Source organism: Cryptotermes secundus, unplaced genomic scaffold (assembly GCF_002891405.2).
Source record: "Cryptotermes secundus unplaced genomic scaffold, Csec_1.0 scaffold189, whole genome shotgun sequence".
In the NCBI taxonomy this organism is placed as follows: domain Eukaryota; kingdom Metazoa; phylum Arthropoda; class Insecta; order Blattodea; family Kalotermitidae; genus Cryptotermes; species Cryptotermes secundus.
In genome coordinates, this window is record NW_019742555.1 from 125,175 (window position 1) to 136,067 (window position 10,893).

Genomic DNA, 10,893 nt, shown 5'->3' on the forward strand with positions numbered 1-10,893 from the left:
GGCATCGCTACCCTGAGACCCATGCAAACCGACCCAGCTAGTTTCCCGTACCTATACCGATCTTCCTTAGTTTGATCTGTGAGGACAACTTCCAGTAGCCATCATACACTGTCCTAAGGTAGAAACAGGTGTAGCAGGGATAGCACCATTCCGACTGCGCCGATAAGAAGCTAAGGCGGGTTGGAAAAGAGCGGTGTTAGTTTGGGAGGAGGAGACATGCTGTTTTGGTGGAAGGGGTTGCATTTCTGGTTTGTCTTCCTCTTCTTGATCAAAAACCTTTCGTAGAAGCTCCTTTACAATGCTTGGTGGTGGTTGTTGGCCTTGCGAGAAGTCTATCTTTACCTTGCCTTATAATTTTTAAGTATCTCCTATACATCGTTAGTTGTAATGTTATGTGTGTTCTGTTACAGCATGTCCCGGCCGTGGAGAACGGCGATAGACGACGCAGCAAAGGAAACGGAGGAAGATAGAGAAACGAAGCAGTTTGCACGTGAAGCTGAGAGGCCGGAACATGGGCAGGGGACGCAGGAACTGTTAGAACTCTCGCAAGGAGAACAACCACCACCAAGCATTGTAAAGGAGCTTCTACGAAAGGTTCTTGATCAAGAAGAGGAAGACAAACCAGAAATGCAACCCCTTCCACCAAAACAGCAAGTCTCCTCCTCCCAAACAAATGTTCAATATAGAATTCTAACTCGGCAGAAAGGAAGCACACATACACATCACAGTAATGTTGGCTCAGGCAAAGGACTTCTGCAGAATGAATGGTTACGACATGGAAATCATCTCCCAGAACAAGCAGGAAATCATAATCAGTCCAGTGGGGAGAAAATGAAGCATGAAACTAACCAGGAACCATATCTATCGAAAACTGAACGAAATTACCCCAGATACCAAACTGGACCTCAAGAATTACTCCAGCACCAAACAGTAAACACACAAATGCAAACGTACTACGGAAAAACATTTCCTCAGAAAGTAACCAATAATCCTATGCCCCAAATGGCACACGATCAACAATACAACGCAGCTACAGAAGTGGGCATGAACTCCGCACCTCAAGGACTTCCTGAACTTAATCTTCCACTACATTTACAAGGGTTTCTGAATCCACCCGTCCTTTGCCCTCTGGGTATGTTACCTTCTGGTGCTTGTCCTTGGAAAGGCGACAACAGATACAGGGAAATGCATGTCGACACGAGCCACGCGAATTACACTGTTTCAACTAACTTCATCAGACTGTCTCGTAACTGTGTGATGTTAATGAATGTTTATGCCGAGTACTTCCTTTGTTATGCGGTTGCCGTAACTGACCCAGACAGGCTATACTGTGTCGTGCAGCACGCCTGTACTTCATATAATTGTATGCTGACTTACCAGTACAGATGCGATATTTACGCTGAGAACCGATATGAAAAGTTAAGCGTAACCAAACTGGTTGCACACTTCCGAGATGACTTTAATACTCTGACTCAGAAGGGTAACTGCCTTAGTCTGGACCGTGCAACTGTTAATTCCTTTACTGCGGATAATGGATTTTATGTTAATGTTACAATTTTAATCCCAGAACAAGTGTAGCCTATATATTTCCTTTCAAAACAAAAACTAGCTCATCTTCTGAATGATTTTAAAACTTTAATTAAACGAGAGTAAGTGCGATAGTTTGAATGTTGAAGTTGTCATATAATTCTACTAAAAATTATGCACGTAATATCAATTTTATACTTTTAATACGAAAACCAAATGAGGATAAATCTTTTCTACTAAAGAAATCAGTTTCCTTCTGCTGCTCTGTTTCTAGATTAAAATTGGAGCTTACTGTGGGCTGGTACACCTTGATTTCACCATCTTGCTTTAGTCACTCCTTTTTACAGTAGACAAGTGTCAGATGCTGTTATCACTTGACAGGCCTGAACTTCAGAGAAAAAGAGACAAGAGGTTCTCAGCGTGATAGACTCTTAAACATGGCAGCACGAGGAAAAGCTCTCTCTTACACTAGGAGAACTAGGAGAATATTTCACTCTGATGAAGAGGAAGGAATAAGAAAACGTACAAAATTACATAATTAGGAGCTCATAAGCCTTAACGGAATACTATTAGTTCCATTTCAAAAAAGGATTTGTCCCATATACGGGATACGAAATACGCATATTGGAAAAGTAACTGCATACAACAACCACCTTCTACTAATGAACTGAAACATTCATTATCATATTTACATGAAAGTGCCACCTATCCTCATGCTGATCCAGCTGAAACCAGCCTTCAATCAATTTCATCAACTTCAATTTGAATATCCTCCCATCTACTACTGGGTTTCCCAAATAATTATTCCTTGTATATATATACCCCATATAACATGTATGCAGCTTTTCTTTCATTCATGTCATCCCCGGTTTTCTGCTCAGTGTATGTTAGGTTAAGCGTACAAATCACAGGTGATATGCAGGAAATGCATGTGCCCATCTCTTGGGCGTACGTACGAGTGCAGGGAGTTTTCTTCTCAAGCGAAGAAGCCAGCCAACGGAAACCTGAAATAACATTAAAAAAATTACGTTCAGAAAAAAAGGACGTTTCGAAAACTCAAGTTCCCGTGCAACATTTTATTAGTACACATACTTTACAGGTTTTGGTTGGAAACTGTTGCTCTCCCTCTCAAACGTCCCACAAAGTCGTGTGCAGAAAAAACACTTGGAAGAATTTCAAGATTACGTTAAGACCTATTTGTTCTTAAACAGGAAATGTAATTAAATCATCTCACACGAAGGAGCAGAGCTAAATGTAAAACCCACGTTAAATGAAATTTTTGCGCGTCACTTTCTGCAATTAATAAATTCGCGCTAAAATTTTATTAAGTTTCAGATGAGTACTCTTTTTCAAAATGTTCCTTGCTAAGCCTAAACTCCTGTCCCTTTCGTTGTTTCATGGCAGTGAAAGAGAACTCTCTAGCCTTTCCTCAATAATCATATAATTACGTTTTGAATTTTCAACATTAGAAACTGTTTTACCATATTCATAAATAGATAAGTAGGTTCTAAACGGTTCTGACGATGGTGCATAACACACAGAATTACTGGCTTTTTGGCCCAACTGAGTAGGTGTCTTCCTCCCTCATCTGAGGACGGAAATAGATCCAGTTTCCGAAACGTCGTGTTTTTTTTTCTAGAATACAAGACGATGAAACAAAGTACAGAAACCCAGTAATTCTACGAAGATAAGGAAAAGTTAATAGGAGGGATTAAACTAAAAATGACGAAAGTTTCGTCATTTCAGTTTTAATGTACATGTCTATTTTATAGATAAAGTAATTATTTTAATAAACAAGTACGTTAAATTACTTGATATATTCCTTGCAACATAAATATGCGAAAATTTCATTCTGTTGAAAATAAACTGCGACAGTGACTACACAAGACTGTATCATCATCATCATTCTTTAAAGAGCTCCACAGCCCTGCCCCCAACCCCAACCTGGAGGACCAGGTCTCTGTATTTATGTGCCCCAGTGACAAAGTGACCAAGTTATGCACCCAGGCAATGGGTTCCCTTTTCGTTGCCTTCTGAAAATCGCAGGGCTACGGTGGAGGTATTCTAATCCGCCTCCCTATGGAGAAGTTATTACGTCATATGTCAAAATATCTCCCTTCAGTTCTTCCACGTCTCTACGTTATTCCCACAGAATCGAGAACAATTGCGACATGGATTTCAAGTTCTCACTGCCAAGAGCACTAGGATGCGATGCCATATAGTCTGCTAGACATTTATTGAAATTATAAGCCGTAAATTATCTACAACTTCAAAGTCGAAGTCGAAGACTAAGCTAAGCAAACAACCAGCAAGAAGCAAGCAGTTTCCTACTTATGTAAGATTTGAGGCTTTCACGGAGGTGACTATGAAGAAAGCAGTCTTCTGGGATTTGGCACCGTGTATATGTGGTGTTAACCGACGTTTCGGAGGAACGTATCTCCTCCATCTTCAGGTCTCTTCGCTTGCGGATTTCTTATATTTTTTTCTTCTGCCCTGAAGATGGAGGCGATACGTTCCTCCGAAACGTCGGTTAACACCACATATAGACGGTGCCAAATCCCAGAAGACTGCTTTCTTCAGTTTCCTACTTGGTTGCAGAGTTCTGATTGTTGCTTCGCACACCGTTCCGTCCTGAAGATGGAGGCAGTACGTTCCTCAGAAAGCCGGTAAAACATTTACCATACTACACGGGATTACATCCCAGAAGATGGTATTCTTCAGTTACTATGATGTATGGATAATTCCGTATGGAAACATCAGATGACCGTAACCTTGATAATGACTGCAGTGGAATATCAGACATCACACACTTCCTCACCTCTTGATACAGTCACAAATCAGCTCAGTGCAGCTGAAACCGACACATGTGGAACAGTTACTTTATGGCGTAAGCACAATAGACCACTGTAGGTCGCGGTGCAAGGGCCGAGAAGGCCTACCCCTCATACATTCATTCTTACTTTATGGCATAAGAAGGGCAACAGACGCCATGATGAACGGCCGCGTAGGATCGCGCAGTGGTTGCCATCTAGCGGCATGATGAGACAACGCCCACCCCTTCGCTTACTATGGCCTACGGCCCTGCATAGAATCGCGACGTGACAAAAAATTCTGACCCTTCAGCTGCTTCAAATCGTAATAAAAGTTAAAGCATCTTTAATAATTAAATCTGCCGCTGTTCCTCATAATCATCAACACAAAATCCTAGCTGCCTCTAATACCACTATATCCACCTTATCACTAACATCACACCGTGCTGACAATACATGTGTACTCTATAGTGCAATTTTTGGGCATCGAAGTGGCAGTGCAAAAATGTTCAAAGATGAAGAATATTGTCAACAGAGTTGACTTGGCCGCCGCAGTTTTCTTCCTTATAACTTCTCGCCAAGGACCGAGTAGAAACCCCCGTTTTCCAAAAGTACCTCTGTTGTTGCGCGTCGATTCATTTCTGCGGGAACGGGTCTACCGAGCCGTTGCCCAGAAAGGCCCTGGGACATCATCCCATTTTGAGGTCCATGGGCGCCCTCTCCCCGAAGTCTATGGGGGGGGGGTGAATCAAAATCAAATGGAGGACATTACCCAATACTAACGCCAAAAATTGAAGTTATTTAAAATTATATCTTCTGGGATACAACGCCGTGTAATCCGCAGAAAGCATATGTTTCGGAGGAAATGCTGCCTCCATCTTCAAGGTCGAAGAATAAGCTAACTACGAAAGCATCATGAAGCAGCTAGCAGATTCTAATGCTCTTAATACTACACGGCGCTTAGTAAATTAAGGCTTACACGGCTTAAATGTCGGCCTGCAAACAAATTTTCTTGCTCCCCCACCCCCTAGAACTAGAATAAATGCTAGCGCCATGTATGTGTCCATCAGGTAATCCAAGAAGGTCTAACAGTAAACATTTCGAGGATTTAGTATAATAAACCATCCTTAATCCGGTTATAGTCAATCCATTTGTCGGATAATCCGGATCGGAATATAAAAAATTCTGTTCACAGTTGAGTACGTACTTTAAAAGACACTCGGCATTTAGGAGCAAGAGGAATTGCAGACTGTGTTGAAGGCGGTTGGAGAGACTGAAACCACGCAAGAAAATATCTGAAATTGGCTTGAGCTGGGTGAAGGAGGTCCTGAATATCAGCTTCTGACAGAATAAGAAATTACTGCAACGATATTTTTTTATTTATTTTCTTCAGCACTCCCTTTATTATTATATTTTCCATTTATTTGCTTTCTAAACGTTCTTTTTGTCTTTTGGGGCTCTTTTTTGTTTTATTAATCTGGATGACCTTCCCTCCCTTTAATTAATACGATTAGAGAGGGTTTACTGTAATTTCAGTTTCGTTTTTTTTACACGTATTTATGGTTTAACTAAGCGCGATTGAGGCAAGTCCAGAAACGACGTTCTTGCTAAAGGAAACACGTGACAGCAACGGGAATGAACGTCTCGCCGTAACATGCAGCTGCTTGTGTGGTGACGAAATACATGAGCTTGTGGATGACATCAGCGTCCGCGATGGCCACTTAAAACCCCGACATGAACAGTCACAATTTCAGACACTAGGAAATTGTGTCTCGCTTCTTGCATCATGTAATATTGGTAATGTAATTAGGCCCACCATCCTAATTTTAATTTTTTCTGTAACTAACAGAGCGCGTTAGCGTAGCGATAACCCGCTTGTCTCCTATTCGGGATGCGCTCGGTTCGAACCTCGGCCGGGAACAGACTATCCTGACTGAGGTTTTCCATGATTTTACTCAGTCTCTCCAGGCAAGTGCCGGGATAATGCTTATGCTGTAGTTTCTTCTACATTTATGAAAATGTTTGTTTGCATTTACTACACACACCGCTTGCCATTTTAATCCCAGTATTTTATTTGCAAGATTTGATAGTTTCATGGCTGTCAGTATGGCTATTGCCGTTTTTTGAGACGTACGTCTCGTAGCGACATTTACCAGCGTTTCGACGAACTGCTGTCTTCATCTTCTTGGTTGAATAATGAAGCAGATCTGCTCTGACGATGGAGACACCAGGTTCTTCCGGAACGTTGAGATCTACCAGACTGCATGGTGTCATATCCCAGAATACTGTAACTTTTAATACTGTCACGTATATGAGTTTGGATTGGTAATTGGATTTATTGAACACTTACAGTTCGTAACTACACGTAACTATAGCACTATCGCTATTTCACATACTCTACAGTTCACTACAGCACGCACTAAGTATTTTCAGTCTGCTGTGTCTTTACCAGTCGTTGCTCGGTAACGGCTTCTAACAGCACACATTCCTTTTACTCTTCGTTCCCGAACTATCTCCGTGCATCAGGTACCAGCTTATAAAAGCTGAAGCTCAGAAAGACTGGGCTGCAGCAGTCCTCTCACTCACTCACTCACTCCACTGCCGTGCACTAACTACCTAACTCACCAACCATTAACAAATGTCACGAGGCTCTACAGGGTCGCGATTCACAGTTTGAGAAACCATGTCTTCGTGTGTAGACCAATAATACGCCGTTATGTGCCTACGTTGAACGCTAGAGGCCGAAGTCTCGGGACGGTCAGGACTAAGGCAGGATACGAATTGTGATTACGCACACAGAACAAAGGGCAGTGCAGTTCGGAGAGCAGACGGAGATGAGTGTGAATACGTGGATGAGGACAAGTGTCGGCAAGTGGCCTCGCTGTCTTTCCAGGATTACAAGGAACAGAGGTAGGACATAGCCTACGTTACCATTAAGGGTGCCAGCTTCTGGGATATGACGTCGTCTAGTCCGATAGAAATTCACATACATTTCACAGGAAGCTACTGCTTCCATATTCATAATCGAAGAAAAGTAGAAAGAAGCAAGTTATTGATACTAAACGTTAGTGAACCCGTACCAGAGTATATACCGTTACATGCAAGGTGATGGCACTCCCCATATTCACCGCTGTGATAACCTCATATTATACATACATCCTCACTGTTTCTGACATAATTTTGTGTAAGGTTATGTAGCATCTATTGATAAGTTACTTCATGAAGAGTTTTATCTTGTGGGACAAGGCCGCGCCATAGCTCCAGCGGGTAGTCGCTGGCTTCCAACCGCGGCGGCCCGTGTTCTATCCCGGGGTCTGGTCAAGTGGGATCTGTGGTGGACAAAGTGGCGCTGCGGCGGGTTTACTCCGAGTACTTCGGTTTCCCCTGCCACTTTTCATTCCACCAAATTCTCCATCATCATAATCACCCGGGGCAGGCTACAATAGGATAATCAGTGACCGCCATGCCGAGCGGACCCAATTGGATTCCAGCCCCCACTAAGCGAATCTTGTGAGACATAACGCCATGTAGAGCTCTGTTTGCCATCTGTTTTCACGCTGGTTTCATGCGTGGCTTATTTTTTGATCCTGAAGATGGAGGCGACATGTTCCTCCGAAACATCAGCTGACTTTCAACGGATTACACGGCGTTATGTCCCAGAAAATAGAAAAGTTTGTAACCGCCGCTATGAGACCCTCAGATCCTGCAAGTTACTTTTTGGCTGTGGGAAACAACAGATTGTGAGCTACTGCAACTTGGAGACTGGGTGTACTGCGCAAGTCCTGCCCCTTATGACGCATTCTGAAAGCTGCCGAAGTTTACACAAGCCTGCCTCTCTATGTGTACTAACTCGGGAATCACTGAATGTATTTTCATTAAATTTTATTGATAAATTCTAATATCTGTGAAGCTGGGACAGTAATTACGGATACTTTACATGAAGACCTGCTTACATTTGTGCACGCATCTCGAGCGTAAGCAACATCAGTTGCTGCGAAACATGAAACGCACTTTCTATGTTAGATAAATTTTCCGCTGGACTATTGTGTTCCTGATAAGTAAAATTGAGAGAAACAGGACTATTATGCATTCCTAAACGCCCTATCCTTTCTTCCTACCAGTCTTCAGGGCCCAGATTGTATTTTGAAGTAGGCACACGTATGAATTGCCCATCAGAATGAACGCGCGGTCTAAGGTATGAACAGTTTTAGCCAGCTTGAACACTGGGATCGTGCGTTCGAATCCCAACCGAGGCATGGATGTCTGTGTGCGTTTATTCCGTGTTTGTGTTGTTCTCTGTGTAGGTAACGGCCTTGTGACGGGCTGATCTCCCGTCGAAGGAGTCCCACCGACTGTCTACAGGGTTAAGAAACTGAAAAGGGCCAAGGCCCAAGAAAGGGCTGTAGGACCATAGATAGGTAGGTAGGTAGGCAGGTATGTTGGTAGATAGGTAAATAGATTGATAGATAAGGCAGGCAGACAGACGTATGAATTTGTATGTGGACTTGATTCATGTAGCAACAGTAGGGGATGTTTATGTGCACCGTAATAAGACTTTCGATTAAGTAACTTTCAAGTACCCTGTAAGTCAGATATGAGATTCTCACATTCGGTGACAATGAAGAATATTGTGACATGACGCCAGAAAGGCGGATTAGTGGAGCCACAAGGACGCCCATTGCTAGGGAACGGCTACCGAAGAGCAGCTTTCTGTTATGCGTTTTCTGTGGGCAAAAAGACTCACTGTANAGCAGCTTTCTGTTATGCGTTTTCTGTGGGCAAACGACTCACTGTAAGGGATATTCATAAGGAAATGTTTCCTGTTTACGATGGGAAGTGTTTGTCGCGTAAAGCGGTTCACAACTGGGTCAATAAATTATTTCAAGAACGTTCGAAAGTCGCAGATGATGCCCGTCGAGATGCGAAAGTGGCTGAGACAACAGTCAAAAAGATTTCTATGCTGCGGGTTTGGACTAGTAAAGCGACGGGACAACTGTGTCAGTGTCGGTGGGGGGTACGTCGAGAAATAAATGTTTTTTCTTGGTTCGAATATCAACTGTTTTACGTTTTACATCCATTTGTGACTTATTTACTGAACCTCCCTCTTAATGAACTCGTTTGATGGTTTGAATTTTATTTTCATCGCAGATTCCACCAATCCAGGCGTGTCTGACGGCCGAGCTGAAGATCTGGAGCGAAGTTTGCTGAAGAACATAGAATGTCCGGTGTGCATGGATTATATGACCCCTCCAATAATCTTGTGCCAAAACGGACACAACATATGCAGTAACTGCAGGCCTAATCTTGACACGTGTCCGAATTGCAGAGACCCAATCCTGGAGGCCAGGAACTACGCGTTGGAGGACCTCTGCTACAAACTCAACTACCCATGCAAATTCCTGGAAGAAGGTTGTGAAGAAACATTCTCAGGGGAACACATCAAAGAACATCAAGCTGTCTGCCATCATGGAATTCATGCTTGTCCACTAGCCAGAGTTCCCGGAATAAATTGTGATTGGAGCGGAGAGTTCAAGGAATTCATCACGCATTTTGAAACTCGTCACGAAGACCGAATCTGCACTGAAGCCAGATTTCTGTCCCCAGAGACAAACGACTCAGTCTTCATCCTCCTGGTGCACAATGAGATATTCCTCTTCTATAAGTGTTTCAGGGACGGTAAGTGTTGCTGTGTTGTGCAGCTTTTTGGCACAAGTGCTCAAGCTTCGAACTTTAAATACAAGGTGAAGCTACGTGCCGAGAACAAGATAGAGAAGCTATCGCAGGTTATCCTCGTCCGCGGCATCACCGAGGAGTTCGACGCGGTATTCAGAAGTGGGCACTGTGTGAGGCTGGACGTTGATTTGGTGTGGCATTATCTTGTCGACGGGACAATGCAACTCCAAGTGGAAGTGATCAATTTGAAAGCAGAGGAACAAGCAAAAGCTACCAGGAATGATAGGGCCCGTCCTGTATTTTCTCACAGTATTCGGTGGCAATGGTGCAAATGGTGGCCATAGGCGCTGTTCAGTCTACAGTGAACATAAGCAGATAGCTTACAATAAATAAACTTGGGCCCCAGTACAGCCTGTGATGATAAAGAATTTTCTGTTTTGTTTACCGTCCATCATACAACAGTTTCAAGATTAGAAACGTGTAGTGCAGTGACGAATTTTGAACTAATTAGACACGAGGCTTTGTGGGCCCCAGAGCCGGTCTGGACGACGTGGATATGTGAAAATTATTGACCCTACCGAGACTAGAATCCCGACCTATCGGCCGTCCAGTCTGTAGCCAGTCGCTTTACCGACTGAGCTATCGATGCTCAGTACAGCCTCTAATTAATTTTATTTTTACTTATTCCTGTATGAAGATCAAGCTGTCCATTTGTGTAGTACTCTGGTAGCGGGTTAAAGCATTAACTCAGTGGTAAAACCAGCAACAAAGGTAACGTGCTATTCTAGGGAAGCCACCCCTTTCTCAGCCTACCCCCGTCCTTATATTATACCGAACGGAGCGACTCAGTCATTAACACTTCTGATACGTATATACCAAATCC

The 10,893-nt window shown here is 43.1% G+C and overlaps 2 protein-coding genes across 3 annotated transcripts in view; both read left to right on the plus strand.

Annotated features, from left to right (window-relative positions):
• Positions 1-2,735, plus strand: part of LOC111873305 — a 10,516-nt gene extending 7,781 nt beyond the window's left edge. The window contains exon 2 of the mRNA XM_023867912.2: positions 411-2,735. Within this exon, the coding sequence (XP_023723680.1) occupies positions 412-1,578 (1,167 nt within the window). The 5' untranslated portion in view covers position 411 and the 3' untranslated portion in view covers positions 1,579-2,735. The remainder of the gene's footprint in view (positions 1-410) is intronic.
• Positions 2,736-7,144: 4,409 nt separating this feature from the next.
• Positions 7,145-10,602, plus strand: LOC111873310 (E3 ubiquitin-protein ligase SIAH1B). Of its 2 annotated transcripts, none has more exons than XM_023867918.2 (2): positions 7,145-7,247; positions 9,486-10,602. In XM_023867918.2, the coding sequence occupies exons 1-2, from the start codon at positions 7,172-7,174 to the stop codon at positions 10,352-10,354; spliced, it is 945 nt and encodes a 314-aa protein (XP_023723686.1). In that variant the 5' UTR covers positions 7,145-7,171; the 3' UTR covers positions 10,355-10,602. The 2 variants fall into 2 exon arrangements, with proteins under 2 accessions (XP_023723686.1, XP_023723687.1); XM_023867919.2 differs by lacking the exon at positions 7,145-7,247 and adding an exon at positions 8,720-8,755.
• The last annotated feature ends 291 nt before the right edge of the window (positions 10,603-10,893 follow it).